The sequence below is a fragment of the Amphichorda felina genome (assembly GCF_050947745.1).
Source record: "Amphichorda felina strain 45539 chromosome Unknown scaffold_4, whole genome shotgun sequence".
In the NCBI taxonomy this organism is placed as follows: domain Eukaryota; kingdom Fungi; phylum Ascomycota; class Sordariomycetes; order Hypocreales; family Bionectriaceae; genus Amphichorda; species Amphichorda felina.
Window position 1 is genome coordinate 2,154,761 of NW_028145046.1, and position 14,822 is coordinate 2,169,582.

The 14,822-nt window shown below is 56.4% G+C and overlaps 4 protein-coding genes across 4 annotated transcripts; 1 reads left to right on the top strand and 3 right to left on the bottom strand.

The window, feature by feature from the left end:
* Window positions 1–77: 77 nt before the first annotated feature.
* Window positions 78–899, bottom strand: ACO1O0_004461 (acyl-CoA N-acyltransferase; the record flags this gene model as incomplete). The annotated part of the gene is made up of 1 exon (XM_083193900.1): window positions 78–899. The coding sequence occupies one exon, from the start codon at window positions 897–899 to the stop codon at window positions 78–80; it is 822 nt and encodes a 273-aa protein (XP_083050848.1).
* A 1,534-nt stretch (window positions 900–2,433) lies between these two features.
* On the bottom strand, window positions 2,434–8,586 carry DCK1 (guanine nucleotide exchange factor DCK1; the record flags this gene model as incomplete). The annotated part of the gene is made up of 2 exons (XM_083193901.1): window positions 2,434–3,023; window positions 3,078–8,586. 2 exons carry the CDS (start codon window positions 8,584–8,586, stop codon window positions 2,434–2,436), a joined length of 6,099 nt encoding a protein of 2,032 aa, XP_083050849.1.
* A 1,275-nt stretch (window positions 8,587–9,861) lies between these two features.
* GUK1 (guanylate kinase) lies at window positions 9,862–10,550 on the bottom strand (the record flags this gene model as incomplete). Its single annotated transcript, XM_083193902.1, has 3 exons — window positions 9,862–10,116; window positions 10,172–10,488; window positions 10,541–10,550. The coding sequence occupies 3 exons, from the start codon at window positions 10,548–10,550 to the stop codon at window positions 9,862–9,864; spliced, it is 582 nt and encodes a 193-aa protein (XP_083050850.1).
* A 2,559-nt stretch (window positions 10,551–13,109) lies between these two features.
* On the top strand, window positions 13,110–14,743 carry GAS4 (Glucanosyltransferase-domain-containing protein; the record flags this gene model as incomplete). The annotated part of the gene is made up of 3 exons (XM_083193903.1): window positions 13,110–13,115; window positions 13,270–13,566; window positions 13,631–14,743. The coding sequence occupies 3 exons, from the start codon at window positions 13,110–13,112 to the stop codon at window positions 14,741–14,743; spliced, it is 1,416 nt and encodes a 471-aa protein (XP_083050851.1).
* Window positions 14,744–14,822: the final 79 nt, after the last annotated feature.

Here is a 14,822-nt window from a genome sequence, read left to right on the forward strand (position 1 = left end):
CGCTCCCAAATCTCATAAAAGTCGTCATTCATACACCAACGCCGTCTTTTTTTTTCTCCCTGCCCCCCTTCTCTCCGTCAGATGCGGACCTGGTCAGCGTTGATGGCGAGACGCTGGAACATGCCAACGTGAGGAATGCCCTCCTCCCACCACTCTCCCATGCCCTCGTCGACCTGGAACCCCCATTTCGCCCAGGCGCCCTGGACCTGCTCCTGGGCGTGGACGCAGACGAGGCCGTTCCACTTGGGGATGTCGCGCTCGCTGGTGGCGCCGACGTTCTCAAGCCCCATCTCCTTGATGCTGGGATTGAAGAAGGTCGGGTTGGCCTTGAGCCAGGCGAGGACCGTGTTGACGAGCAGGCCCGCGATGCGGTGGCCGCGGAACTCCTTGGCGACGGCGAGGCGTCCCAGCTTGACGTAGGGCTCCTTGCCGTCATGGAAGGTCGTGGGGCGATCAGCGATGTAGGGCTTCTTCGGGCCCGGCGCACCACCCGCGGGCTCGGGGGACGTGGCCTCGCCCTCCAGGACGCCGTCCCAGTACCGGCCGCCCGAGGTCGGGTGGGGGTCGTGGGGGAAGGGGACGAGGCGTATGGTGCCGATGGGGGTGGTCTTCGTTGAGCTCTTGCGAGGGCGGATGATATTGCCGGTCTCATCGCGGATCTCGAGCTCCTCGGTTTTGTTGACGCTGGCGTAGACGACCCAGTGGCAGGAGCGCGAGTCGTCGGCGTCAAACTCGTTCTCGATGGGGACGTTCTGTTCCTTGACGAAGACCTCCTCGCGGACCTCCATGGCGTCAAGGAAGGGCGTGGGGATGGTGGAGGGTTGAAGTTCTCGGGGGGCGGCGCGCTGGTACCCCTCGAGCTTGCTAGGCTCGAGGAACGTAATGAAGGGCGTCCCCATTGCTGGTTGTGGAAGGATAGTGGCTAAGACTGAGGGGATTGACGAGAGGCAGAAGGCTAGGTGGTCAAGGTGGAGGGTCAAAAGATGTCCGGATGTGTCATTCAAGGAGGGTGGGTGCCTGGAGTTTGGACGCTTAGGGTAAGGGGATGGCTGCTGATCACGTCAAGCCAGGAGGCGCTGGAGGGGTTCGAGGGGCACCGACGAGCTGTCAGTCCACGGCCTCCAGAGGATCCCTAAGATGCCTCGTCGCGATGTCTGGATTCTGGAGAGGAGGGCGAGTTGCAGGTAGGTTAAGATATCGGAGTCGGAGTCGGAGGGCCGAGTCGGAACGGTCATTAAATAGTGGGGGTCAGGCTGGGTGCACAGCAGCACCGGTCCATGATGGTCCACGATGATCCATTCAGGGCCATCCGTGCGACTCATTCGCCGTATTGTTACGAGTTCTCTCATCATTCAATAGATGTTTGCTGCGCGGCATTGAGACAAAAAGACGTCACCGCCCCAGTATCACATCATTGTCTGATCCAGACCGGCGGTGGGAATTATCGGCCGAGGGTCAAGTGAATCTATTGTGTACCCACGTAGATTTAGCATTTGACTCCATACTAGCAATGACATACATAACATAAAATATCACGACTGCTACCGTCGGTGTGTCATGGCCAGTAACATGGCCATACAAATGATGCGATGCGGTCAGGTGGGTGGACATGACGACAGCTGTGGTCTTGCGCATACCCTAGGTATGTCAGGTTTGCCATGGACAATACTGCGATGAATAGGGTAGTGCCATGCGTAACACTGCATCTGCCCTCCTACTGCATCTAGAATCTGTGGCGCGAGCGCATTGGGTTGACTTCAGTTTGGGGTAGTCAATATTACCTCTCTGTACGAATACGGAACATAATGTAGTAACTGCATCCCCACAAGTGGTGCAGCGAGGTCCAAGTTCAACCACCACTACTACAGTGTGCCTGGAGCTACCAGTGCACTCACTGTAGGGCAGTGATAGGACAGTGGTACTACTCGTATTCGTACACAGCATGGAGTGCCCAGCAGCACTCTAGACTTGACCTCATCTGATTTGCACTCGTAGCTTTGCACCCATGGGTATCATCTGTGCCAACACGGCCCTGACATCTAAATGATATATGACAGTATATGACATATGATTTATATAAACTTACAATACACTCGAACAAGGAGATCCCGCCGGCTCGCCGCAATGCACTAATAGTTACTCGCTCCTGGTATCCAGAACACCAAGCTACATACACTCTAACAAGAATACATATCATAGAAGAAAAGGACGAAACAAACTACTAAATAAGAGGCCAGGCCAAGGTATCACATGTACCGCCGCATTATCCATCCCGCTTCCCGCTGATCCCATGTACATTTCCCACATATTTGCTTCTCGCCAGCTTCTTTCAATCCCAGCTCACCCGCTCGAGTGTCGTCGGTATCTCCGACCTAGATCTGGTCCCTCAAACGAGACGTTGTACCTTTTGAAGTAAGCTCGGAAGTAGTGGTCCTACTCCTCGTCCAAGCTCCCCATCAAGGCCGCCTTGCTGCTCTTCTTGCCCAGCTTGAGCATACTCAGCCTCTTGCGCACGCTGCCCCTCTTGGTCAACCCGGCCCCGCCGCCGTCGGAAGCTTGCTCATCCCGGCCAGACGCCTCCGAGGGCCGGCGGCCCTCAGAGTAGGAGTGGTGGCTCTGGTCTCCCGTGCCCGCGCGGCGGAGATCACCGGCCGGCGGGGCGCGGAAGAAGCTGGTCCGGCGGTGCGCCGTGTCCTTGTCCTTGCTCATGTTACGCCCGTGAGAACTGATTGGCACGTCGCGGTCGCCGTTGACATGGGCTGGGTCGCGTGGCGGGTCCGATGCCTTGCGCATGTTGAGGAAGCTGAGGCGCGTGTTGCGCGGCTGCACCGATATGGGCCGCACGACAGCTGCCTCCTCCGTCTTGACGCCGTTCATGACGGACGAGATGTCTGGTGTTGGTGTGCTGCCCCCGTTGGACGGCGATGATTTTCTCCACGTTGGCGTGACGCTATGGGCGGCACTACGCTGTGGTTGAGGTGGTGTGAAGATGGCGATCTCTGGCTCAAATGTGCTCTCAAAGTCTGGGAAGGGAGATGGTTAACCTTGGTTCGTTGACATGCCAGGGGATTACTTACAGGTCTGGAACTCCTCGTGTCGCTGGGAGAGGAGTGCATTCTCGCTTCGAGAGAAGAGCGTGAGGCTCCGTTTGACCACCATGGCATGGTCAATGAGAGCCATCTTGATGGCAGTATCCTGGGGGCCCAGCTCTTCATCCTCGTCGTCATCTTCCTCTTCCTCTTCTTCCTCCTCATCTTGGTCCTCGTCCTCATCCTCGTTCTCGTTGCCCCCATTCTCGTTGTTATTGTCATCCTCATCCTGACTCTTCCGTTGAGGCAGCAGTTGGCGGTAGCAGGCAACACTGCTCTCGGAAAGGGGGTTCACTGAGACGCTTACTGCCTCCAGAAGCAGCCGTGTACTCTCCTCATCACCATCTGCGACCCGGCGCTCCAGCGCATGCATCTCCTGCGTCTTGCGCACTATGCGCTCCAGCGCCGTCTCGTGGGCGCTGAGCCTGAATGCGCCCTGCTCAATAATCTCGCTCCGACGCAGGATGGTCGGGAAGGGCTCCGCCGTGGAGAAGACGGTCTTTTCAGAGTAGTGCTCGTGCACGGGGCCGGACGTGACGCGCTTCGTGACGACCGAGAAGGATTGAGGGTGTGAGGACAGCAGGAACTCACGAATCACCTGGGGCACCTTTGTGCGCTGGAAGACCTGGTGCGTCAGGTCACGGTTGGGCGTGACGTTGGACACGACCAGATACTGCCCCTCGACCTCGTTCACGTCGCCATTGGTGACAATGTGCGCATTGGGATACTGCTCCTGCATGCGGTCCGTAAAGGCAGACCCGCGTTCGTGGAGGGCACCCTCGTAGATGAACTCCTTGTCCCGAACACTGGCAGGGAAGCCCAGGCCCTTGAACACGACCTTGAAGTACTTGTGCGTCGTCCTCTCGCTCTTAGAGATGGTCTCGTAGATGGTGGCAATGGCCCGCTGCGTCCTAGCCAGCTTGGCAAAGTCAAACACGTTCGACTCATACTGGGTCTGAAGCTCCTTGTAGGCGGTCAGGGCGTTGCTCCACGACTCGCCCTCCTCAAAGTGCTTGATCATGTCGAAGTAGATCTTCTCCCTGCGCTCGAATGCCGTCTGCGGCACGAACTCGGGCTCCGGTAGGGCGCCGACGTGCTTGGTGGGATCCCACTCGTACAGATCCGCGTGGAGGCGCAGCGCAAGACCAGCTTCAGCGTGATTCCTCGACTCGGCTTGGAAGGCCGCCAGCTGATGGACGTAGCGGACAAAGATCTCCTCCTTCTGCATATCGCGGAGGAACTCCATCAGCCTCAGCTGGCTGATCAGATGGGAAGCCTCAGTGCTGCTGTCGGCGCTGTGAACCGCCGTCAGAAGATCAAGGAACTCATCTAGGGTGCCGACGAGCTCCTGCAAGGCGGCGTAGAGAGGTTCGTCAGGGACCTCGGACAAGGGCTCGAAGCGTTCCAAGAGCTCGCTGACAAACAGCTTCTGGACGATACTTTCCGTCAGGGGCTTAGTCTTGAAGAAGTGATCCAGGCTGTCAATCATCTCCGTCTGGATGGCCGAGAGATCGTCGCTCAGTGTCCATTCGCTGACAATCATAGTTTGTAGCACCTCCACTGCCATCCTGCGGAGGCCTTCGTGAACGCTCAAGCATAGCTCCATGATAGGCCCCACGAGGGTAGGCACGTACTGCACCTGGTAGCCGCCCACCTTGGCCACCCCGTACCGTTCCTGTTCTTCAGGGGTAGCCTCCCAGCCAATGGCTTCCCAGGTCGTCCGGAGGAGCTCTGCGCCGTGCTCTCTCACATCGCCAGCAATCTTCCAGACGGCTCTCCGCTTCTGCTCAGGGAATGTCTCGAGAGCCAGCGACGGGCTCCCCACGAGCTTCAGAAGGGTCGTGAAAAACAGCTTCCACAGCTCCGTGTTGAAGCTCTCCGCGTCGTCAGGCTCAGGCATGAACGTGTCCAGCATGATCCCGGCAACGTACTGCAGCGTGCGCATGGTGGACTTGTGGTGGTAGATTCGCACGCTTAGCCAGTCCTGGGGGAATGCCTCTCCATTAAGAATGCTCAGGTGGACCTGGAGGAGGTTCTCCAGAGTGTTCGTGAGGTCATCATCTGCCAACTCAAGCTGCATTCCTGCCGAGGACCCCGACATGGCAGAGAGCACGGCCGAGAGCTCAGAGAGGGCCTCATCGTGCCGGAACTCGCCGGGAATGGTCTTGGCAGGGAAGGGATACGATGAAGGAAACAGGAGCGAGAGACGATTGCGAGGTTTCTGTTCTACTGCCAAGATAGCGAGGTAAGAGTCGATGATCTTGGGGATGTGGTCAGGGATTTCGAGGCCCAGGTAGTCGACCTGGCTTGCAAGCACGGAGCAGCACAGCCGTATCTGAGCCCGCCATTGGTCGTTGATCTGTTCGGCATATCCCCAGTGGGGGGTGATCCATCGAGCCGTGTTGGCGACGAGCACCGACCTCTGCTCGGGCTGTGAAAATAGGTCAAGTTTTGAATAATTAATGATTAAGATGAGCTTGTACAGCACCAACTTGCCCTTCACATCGGTGCACGAGTCCACAAAATCGATGGCAATATGCAGAATCTCTTCGGTCGTGAGGAGCCCCGAAAGCTCGGGCAGCCAGGTGTGAAAGTGCTGGACGGCGAGTGTCTGGCTGCCGACCAGGACAGGGGCCGAGTTGCGCATCATTGCGTCCAGGGCTTTAAAAATAGATCGTAGGCTGCGGCTGAACCCTTGCGTGGACGACGTGATGCCTATCCCAGCCTCCTTGGCCTTTTGCTGGCCTCTGGCGTGCGTGATGAATTTGAGGATATGCCGTACAACCTTGAGGGTAGCACGGAGCTTGCGGGCCGTCTCTGGCTCGGTGGGATGCTCCAGCAGTCTCGTAAACGACCTGACTAGGCAGGGCGTGGCAAAGGGGGAGTTGAACTTGTTTTCGGCGTAGTGGTCGACGAGTGGTCCCAGGTTAAATCTCCGGTCGTGCACAATGCCCAGTACCCTAATCAGCGCGGTGAAGACTAGGTCCTCATATTCGTCGTTGCCCGAGTGCTCGACGAGGATTCCAAAGAGGCCATCCAGTACGTCGCTAAGGAGCTTGACAACCTCGATCTCCGGCACAAAGATGAGCTGTCGCAAGACGGCAGCAATAGTGTCCCGAGGCGTATCCTTCCACTTGAGGAGACCCAGGATAACGCGGTCTTGAGAGAATTTGGTGCTGCAGAGATATGTGTCTACGCCCACGACGGCGAGAGGTCCTGTCACCTCGGCCGATCGCTCGTCCTTGCCACGAGGCGTCCAGGGGAGGGACAGGTATCCGCCTTTGCCGACTGGTCCTGGTAGTGGCGTCGATGTGTGCTCGTCTATCCTATAAAGGAGCAGTCCATGCGACCCATCGCGGATAAAGGCTTGCTGGTCCCACAGCGGCATGTGCGCGATGGCAAACGGAGGGCCAGGCATGTCGGCCAGAAACATGACTACATGGGCGTTTGAGACATCCGACTGTGCCAGCGATAACCGGATGGTCTGGCCCCAAGACTCGCCCCTTTCCACGGATGTGGATTTGTAAGTGGTCAGGCCGTCGCTATTAGATGACGGGAAGATGCAGTTCTCTATGCGCTCCCCAGAGCTGCGCCGTACTTCGACTGTGAGTTGGAAGTTCGACCCATGAATAGTGGCAGACATGGGGGTGGCGCTGCCCCCATACCTCGAGAGCAGGTTCTGCTTGGCAAGGGCTCCGCGGTTGATGGTCAGATATATGTCGGATCGAGGCTTGGACGGCGCGCCAGAGAAGCCCATCCGGTTTGTCTTGTCCACACCGGAAAGCAGCGTGGGGGTGGCCTTGATGAGGGCGTCAGCATCTGGGTGGCAGAAGCCCTTGAGGAGCACCTGGAGACGCTCGCCTCTCTTGGATTTTTCAAAGTGGCTCATGGGGCTGTCCATGATTTCCCGGATGATGGGCTCCCATTCGTCGCCACGGTCCTTGTCAGCGACGGACCTTGAAGATCGCGACCAGATGTTGATAACCTGCTCGGCTTCCTCCTCTTGTTTAACAATTGCGTCTAGCCTCAGGATACCTACTCCAATGGTTCGCTGGGCCGTCTGGAAATCGTTCGCGGCGGCCCCTTTCCTGGAGCTCCCCGTACTGGGAGGCCCCTGACTATCTCGCGATTCTGCGCTGCTCCTCCAAGGTTGCTCGTCGACTCGCTCCGCGACAGATTCCATCTTGCCTCGCGGCGAGAAGGGCGCTCGCGTAGTCTTGCCACCCCCCCACATAAGACTTCTCCTGGAAGCCTTGGGGGCGGACGAAGTGGGTGACTTGGCCGTGTCCTTGTAGCTGGCCTGGCTCCCCGTCCCCGCTCTCGAGAGGGGCTTCGTCGAGGCAATCTGTTGCGAGGCCACGACCTTGACGACGAGGTAGAGTTCGGAATCGGACGAGGGGCCTTCTCCTATATCCTGCGGCGACAGGTCCGCAAACAGCGTGCGTGTTAGGGAGTGATGAGCTAGGCTCCCTATCACTCCACCTGAGTTCACGTCGACGCTAAAGGTCTCAGACACCCTGGTGAGGCTGTTGCCCGGCGCTTTGCTGGCCAGGTGGAAAGCCAGGGATGTGTCCTCTGTGGATGAGCCGGCGAACCCCTTTACATCCAGGAAGAGGTGATGCAGGGCAGTCGGCTCGATGGCGGGGTGCGGCGTCTCGTTGAGGAGGCTCATGACGGACTGCAGCTTCGTGACCTCAACAGCCGAGTCGTCCCCTGTCAAGACACGGCCATGGGCGTTGGGATCCCGCACAATGACATCGCCCCCACAGAGCTTGTTGACGGTGACCAGGTCCCAGACTGTTTGTTCGCGGAGCCGCTCAAACTCGTGCGCGGTTAGGACATTGTACAGAAACTGCTGCCGACTGAGGTTGAGGCCGTTGATGAGCTGCGAGAGCTGGTCGAGGCGTTCGTACTGGCGTGAGAGGAGCAGCTCGTGCAGGTTTGTCGAATGCCACTCGCGCAGACACGAGCCAATCTCGTCAATCAGGGGTTCCGAGGCAGATGTCGGTGTTTCGTCTCCAACTTTGAGCATGGGCACAGGCGCGGCGGGTCGTGGCGCGTTGGGGTCCCTCTGTACCGGGACGGAGAGCGTGGCGTGTGCGCCGTTTGGCTGGTCTCGGAGTGGCTTCTTTGTCCTGCCAGGCTGGGTGTTCTTCTGTGTTCTGCGTGGCCTGCCGTTGACGGCGTAGTCGTCGCTCGCGTCGTCATTGTCGTCGATCTCATCGGTCTCGCCCAGGATCTCGCGGACCTCAACGCAGCTCCTTGGGAAGATACCACTAAAGACTCTAGCCTCAAGGGTCTGGCCCTTGACAGAGGTCAGGCCGGCCAGCAGGCTGGGCGGGGCGACGAGGTAGCCGCGAAGCCAGTTGCCGTCGGCCGTCTCCTCGATCACGTAGAGCTCATCGCCAATCTCAAGGGGGAGGTCGGCGGGGCTGGAGGGCGCGAAGGGGTAGGTCGCGACGGCGAACGCGATTCGAGGTAGCGGCTGCCAGGGCATTGGAGTCGCCGGGGGGAGGGGCCCGTTTCTCGGAGGGTCGGAGGGTCGGAGAAGCGCCGTTGCTTGGGAGGGGAAGGGAGAAGAGGACGGGAGTCAGGTCTCAGACCTGCGGCGGAATTCGAGAACGGGCGACGGGAGCTCGGAGGTCGGTTGGGGGGCCGGAGGGGAGCAGCGATGGCATCAGCATCTACGCGCCAGCCGATGGGAGAAGGGAGAGCGTCAGGGGAAGCCGAGAGACCATTGGCGACGCTGGGGGTATCGCGAAATGAAGCAGCAATAATTCGCACAAAGTCACAAAGTACGGAGTATGCCTGATCACATTGGGCCAGGCGACATGGTCCTCGCATCGAAAATCTCGAGGCTCGAGCAACCCCTGAGCCACGCGAGATGGCTATAATCCCGTTGCAGCTAGACCGCTGGCAGGGTTGGTGCTAGGCGCTGCAAGGTGGTGTGGAGGTAGCCTGTTAGGCGGGTGTAGGCCAGGTTCAGGCAAGGCACAGGCCAGCTGCACGCCAGCTGCAGCCACCTTCGTAGCATGCTCCGTCTATCCGTACCCGTCTATGGATAATACCTTTCAGTACTCGTACGTTGGTCAAGGCCAATGTAACGCGTGATACTAACACCTGTGGAAAAATCATACGTATATATCAACCAAATCGAAGAATCCATTCTTCCAACTGGCTATAGGCATCCTCCAGATTGTTGTTAACAACCATCATATCATACACGCTAGCGTGGCTCTTGGGTACGACTCGTTAGACACGTTGCATCAAGCAGCTTCACGCCACAATCTACCTTAGATGTTGGCGTCTTGTAACTCTATTTCATTATTACCTGGGAAATTCAAAATCCATCTATAGTGATCCGTGGCAGAGTAAACAAGCTGAGCCCTAAGCTTTGTACCGTGAGCACATCTTATACGCGGCTGTGACAAGCTCACCGCTAACTCTTTGTGTGTCCAAATCGTCGTGAACACCAAGAAACTTCGCTTGTCTGAGCCTCCTCTGAACGGTCCTCGTTCTCAGTATCGCGCTCGCGTATGGCCTGACTGCCGATATGGCATTGGCAATTGCTTCACGGCTTCTTGAACACACAAAGTCCTCTAGCTCTTTATATACAGTGTCCAAGTTGCCGTTGATAACAATGATATTCTAAATACCAAAATTCTTAGAGCACTGTAGCTCTTCCTGCGCTTGTCTAAACTCTTTTAAATGCTGTCCTCATTCTCGGTGGTGGGGCCGCGTATGGCTTGACTGTATGGCGTCGGTGGGCGCTTCACGGCTTCTTGAACACGAAGTCCTCCAGCTCTTTGTATGCCGTGTCCAAGTCGTCGTTGACAATGATGATGTCGTGAACACCAGGGACCTTGGAGTACTCCAGCTCCTCCTTGGCCTGTCGTAGCCTCTTTTGCACACTGTCCTCATTCTCGGTGCCGCGGCCGCGCAAGCGAGACTCGAGAGCTTCAATGGTTGGCGGCGCAATGAAGACATATCGTGCGTCGATGCCAGACTTCTTCATTTGCTTAACTCCCTGTCCCAGCGCTGTCAGTCACATATTACCCTTGAGGGTATCCGCTGTGTCATACCTCCATCTCAATGTCCAGCAGGACGGTGTTGCCCTTCTTGGTCTGCTCCTCGATGGTCATCTTGCTGGTACCGTAGCGGTTGCCGCTGAACATGGCGTGCTCGATGAAGCCGTCCTTGGCGATGAGGTCCTCGAACTCGGGCATGGAGACGTAGTGGTAGTGTACGCCATCCTGCTCGCCCTCGCGCGGGGCACGGGAGGTGTGGGAGACGGAGAAGGCAAAGCAGTCGGGGTGGTTCTCGCGCAGGCGGTTGTAGAGAGTGCCCTTGCCGACGCCAGAGGGGCCAGAGATGACAATCGGGCGGCGGTCGAGGAGAGCTGTCGCGTGGGTTAGTAGGCTAGGCGGTACAGTCCAGAGGTGGTAACATACAGGTAGCCATGATGCTGCTGAAGAGGCGTTTTGGCGGGTTCCGAGGAAAGGTGAAGCTCGAGGCCAGGAATCGTAGAGTCATGGAAGAGGAGACTTGTTGGAGGAGGCACAAGATCTCGTTGTGGATGTGCCTTGTGCCTGATGCGTTTTGGACGTGTGGGGTGATGAAAATGGAAGGCGGTGAATATTACCCCACGAGCCCCTTTCGACCACTGGGGAGAGGGGGATCAGCCATTCAGTTTTATACTTTGCATACACGTATTCGTACTACTAGTAGATCTATAGTACGTACGTATACTATACCAGCCCCCCAACGAAGCCATTACCTGATGGCTGATTAAGGGGAGGGGAATCGCGATAGATTTGATACGGTCGTTCCGCCCCGTCGCGATAGCCCCTTGACCAACGCGCGCGAAGGTAACTACGAGTACATAGGATAGAAGTAATCCCACAGAATCAACTGCTTCATCACAGGATGCGACAGTCGTAAATACGCATAGACTAGGATTCCCGCGTACGTATTAAGAGGTAAGGCATGCGTAGGAGATCCTTAGATTCTTGCCCCCCTGACTACTTAGAAGAGGTGACGGATCCATCATCTTCAAAACGAATAGAGTAGTCACGTGCTACCTTAGCCTGCGGGCCAATATTGGTGGAATGACAAAGGCAAAGCTAAATGCAGTGCGAGTACGAGGGTTGCTGTCAAAAGTATAGCAGAATTCCAGTACAAAAGATAACTGAGCAGGTAATGATGAAAGTAAGTTTGAAGCTTGACGTGCCAAGCTATCTGCGTTCGGTCTAAGTTTTGTACTCGTAGATGAGTTCTACGAGATGCACGGAGATCACGTGCCTGTACTACCATATGCGGTGTGGGGTTTCGCGTTACAAAAAGTCTTGGGCTCCCGATCCGTACCGTAATAACCTGTATTTGGAATACAAACTTATCAAATTCGGGCACCTTAAAGCCTTTTCTCCCAGAGGAATTTACCCACCAAAGTTAAACGAATCCTCCGTCGTGACAGCTTACATCAGAACAGACCAATACGCGGATCCCCGTGGGCGATGCCCCACACACCAAAGCATCCTAAAGCTGCCCGAATTTGCATAGGCAAGAACGGGTGGGAGCAGTTGACCAAAAGGAGCTAGAATTCCCGGGCCACCCACCACTGGTGGGCAACTTCTACACAACGTGTTTCATATTATTGCTACCCATTTCAATCGAGGTCTAGTCACTTATTACTAACCCTGCTGGTCGAGCTTCTGCGATTTACTTGTACTCGTACGAGTAGACCGTGCTTTGCTTTCGCTACTATGTAGGTACTGAGCACATTTCGTACATACATACACCTACAAACAATGCAGCTAGACATCCGAGCTCGAGTCTGGGCCTGCCGCCTGCGTGATCAATACGAGACTGACACTCTTGGGCGAGGCGAGATTGCATCGCGAACACCTCGTCAAACAATAATATTGTTCTTGGCGCACAGATTTGGCGGCCTCCAAGCGGGGAGATCTTCATGGTTACTTGGAGGTCAGGTCAGGCACGCAAGACACAAATCGCGCAGTTGATGTGTTTCATGGGTTCTAGCACCGTGTGGTCTGGCCACCACGAGAAGAACAAACAATCATGTAGTGCTACGAGTATTATGGCCTTCTTAAGGTGGTCAAGACACCGCAGCGCGTTTGGCATGCCGACAGAGTGGGGGAGAAAGGAGGTTGCGTCGAAGACGGTGAGCGCGTCTTGGCGGCTGAGATTGCTTCGTGTTGATTGCTTTGTAGCCGCTTCAATTGTCCTCGGCATTATGGGGGCACGAAGAATACCAGGTGCTCTTATTTCGCCAAGCGACCAGGGTGGCCTCCATCGTTAAACCGTCGCATTTTCCAGTGTGGATTCATGCCGTCATGGCCCGTCGAGGGCGCTATAAGGGAGACGTGAACCAATGCTAAGAGAAGCATAACGTATCGGAAGGAAATGAGGCAAGGGAGGCTTCCCACTCTAAAGCACGGGGGCAGTTTTCATTGTTGGAGGCTGCGAAGCTTCGAGCCTTCGAGGCTGGATCCCGCTGTGCGCTAAAGGCAGGTGCAACAGCGCCCCATGGCCCGAGGGCCAATGGCGTGTCGCAGACGGACCGTTGACCCCATATTGCCCAAGTCGGGCAGGGGCCTCAGGGCTGTCTGGGTCCAATGTCCAGGTCCCATACACCACCCCATATACCCCTTCATTGCAGTGTGGCATCCTGCTTAAAGGAAAGTCTCCCGGCGTCGCTCTCCTTCTCGTTCCTAGCCTCGCTCCCCCTCTTCACCACGCTCTTTCGGTCTGTCGGCGGTTGCAGTTGACGTCTGCTTACCTTCTTGTCACTCTTTCCAGGCAATTCATCGCCGTAACTGCTCGTTTGCTGTAGCCTTTTTCGACTGCGCATTTTACCAACTCACCCGACACCTGGGATCCTCAATTCTCACGACAGCATCTGCACTCATACTCCACGACGTACCGTTCGCGAAGCCGAGTCCAAAACTTTAGTACTGCCCTGTTTTCTTCACCTATTTTGTGGAATCAATAATTCCTACCATGCTTGTAAGTCTGCCCGTCGAATTGCCCAACGCGGTCGAGACTGTAGATCCGTGCCACTACTGTTGACTTGGTCACGTGGGGCCAACGATAACAACCGATACCGCCACATCCCGACCTTCTAGGATATTGGCATGAGCTTACCCGATGTCTTCTCTAGATGCACTCTGCGCTTGTGGCGCTCTGTGCCACGGCCGTTGCGGCCCTCAAGCCTCTCAAGATTGAGGGCAACCGATTTGTCGACGATGAAGGCCAGGCGCTCCAGATTGTTGGAATGGCCTACCAGCCTGGCGGCAGCGCTGGCTACGACCCTCAGACTGGAAAGGATCCTCTCAGCCACAAGGAAGAGTGCTTGCGAGACGCCGCCCTGATGCAGATTCTGGGCATCAACGCCATTCGCGTTTACAACCTGGGCCCCGATATCAACCACGATGAGTGTGCTAGCATCTTCAATGCTGTAGGTTTACACTCTGGCACGGTACATTTTACGGTTGGGAGAATACCTCTGACATTCTCCACAGGCTGGCATGTACATGATGATTGACGTCAACTCTCCTCTTCCTGGCGAGGCAATCACGTCCTTTGAGCCCTGGACTAGCTACTACGCTGAGTACCTGAACCGTACCTTTGCCATCGTTGAGGCCTTCTCCAACTATCCCAACACCCTTCTCTTCTTCTCTGGCAACGAGATCATCAACGATCTCCCCTCGGCGGAGTTCGTCCCCCCGTACATGCGCGCCATCACTCGGGACCTCAAGAACTACATCAAGAACAACATCGATCGTCAGATTCCCGTCGGATACTCGGCCGCTGATGTCCGTGATGTCCTTTGGGATACCTACAACTACGTGTCTTGCTCTATTGATGGTGAGGAGGACGACATGAGCCGCGCCGACTTTTTCGCCCTGAACTCGTACAGCTGGTGTGGCAAGGAGGCCACTTTTGAGACTTCTTCTTTCGATGACCTTGTCGAGGGCTTCGAGGGCAGCCCTGTCCCCGTCTTCTTCAGCGAGTACGGCTGCAACGAGACCCCTGAGCGTTGGTGGACCGAGACCCAGTCCATCTACGGTGATGACATGTACAATACCTTTTCTGGTGGTGTCGTCTACGAATGGACTCAGGAGAAGAACGACTACGGTCTTGTCGAGGTCGGCAAGGAGGAGACCCAGCTTCTGAATGACTACACCCAGCTCAAGGAGCAACTCGGCAAGATCACCTGGGAGGATGTTCAATCGCTCAAGGCCACGAAGGACAACAAGTGGGTTGAATGCAAGCCTAGCCTCATCAAGGAGAAGGGCTTCATGAACAACTTTACCCTACCCGCGCTACCCCCCGGCGCTAAGAAGCTCATCGATAATGGCATTAAGCCTAAGCCCGTTGGCCAAATTATCAAGATCGACAGCTGGAACGTGACGCTGGACGTTGCCGACGTCGAGGGCAACCCCATTGAGAACCTTGCGGTTGTGCCCCTCGAGGACGCCAACTGGAGCGGCAAGAATGACGCTTCGGTCGGTGGCACCCCCAAGGCTGAAGAGTCCAAGGACGATAGCGAGGACGAGGAGGATTCCGCCATCATGTCAGTGCCAGTCATGTGGGCGGCGGCTTTGCCCCTGGTTGCCATGCTGCTTGCTTAGTTGGGACGAAGAATGATTGTGGGCAATGGTGTGTGGACAAGATGCCGAGGGTGGTTCACGAGGACGACTTCAGTGTAAA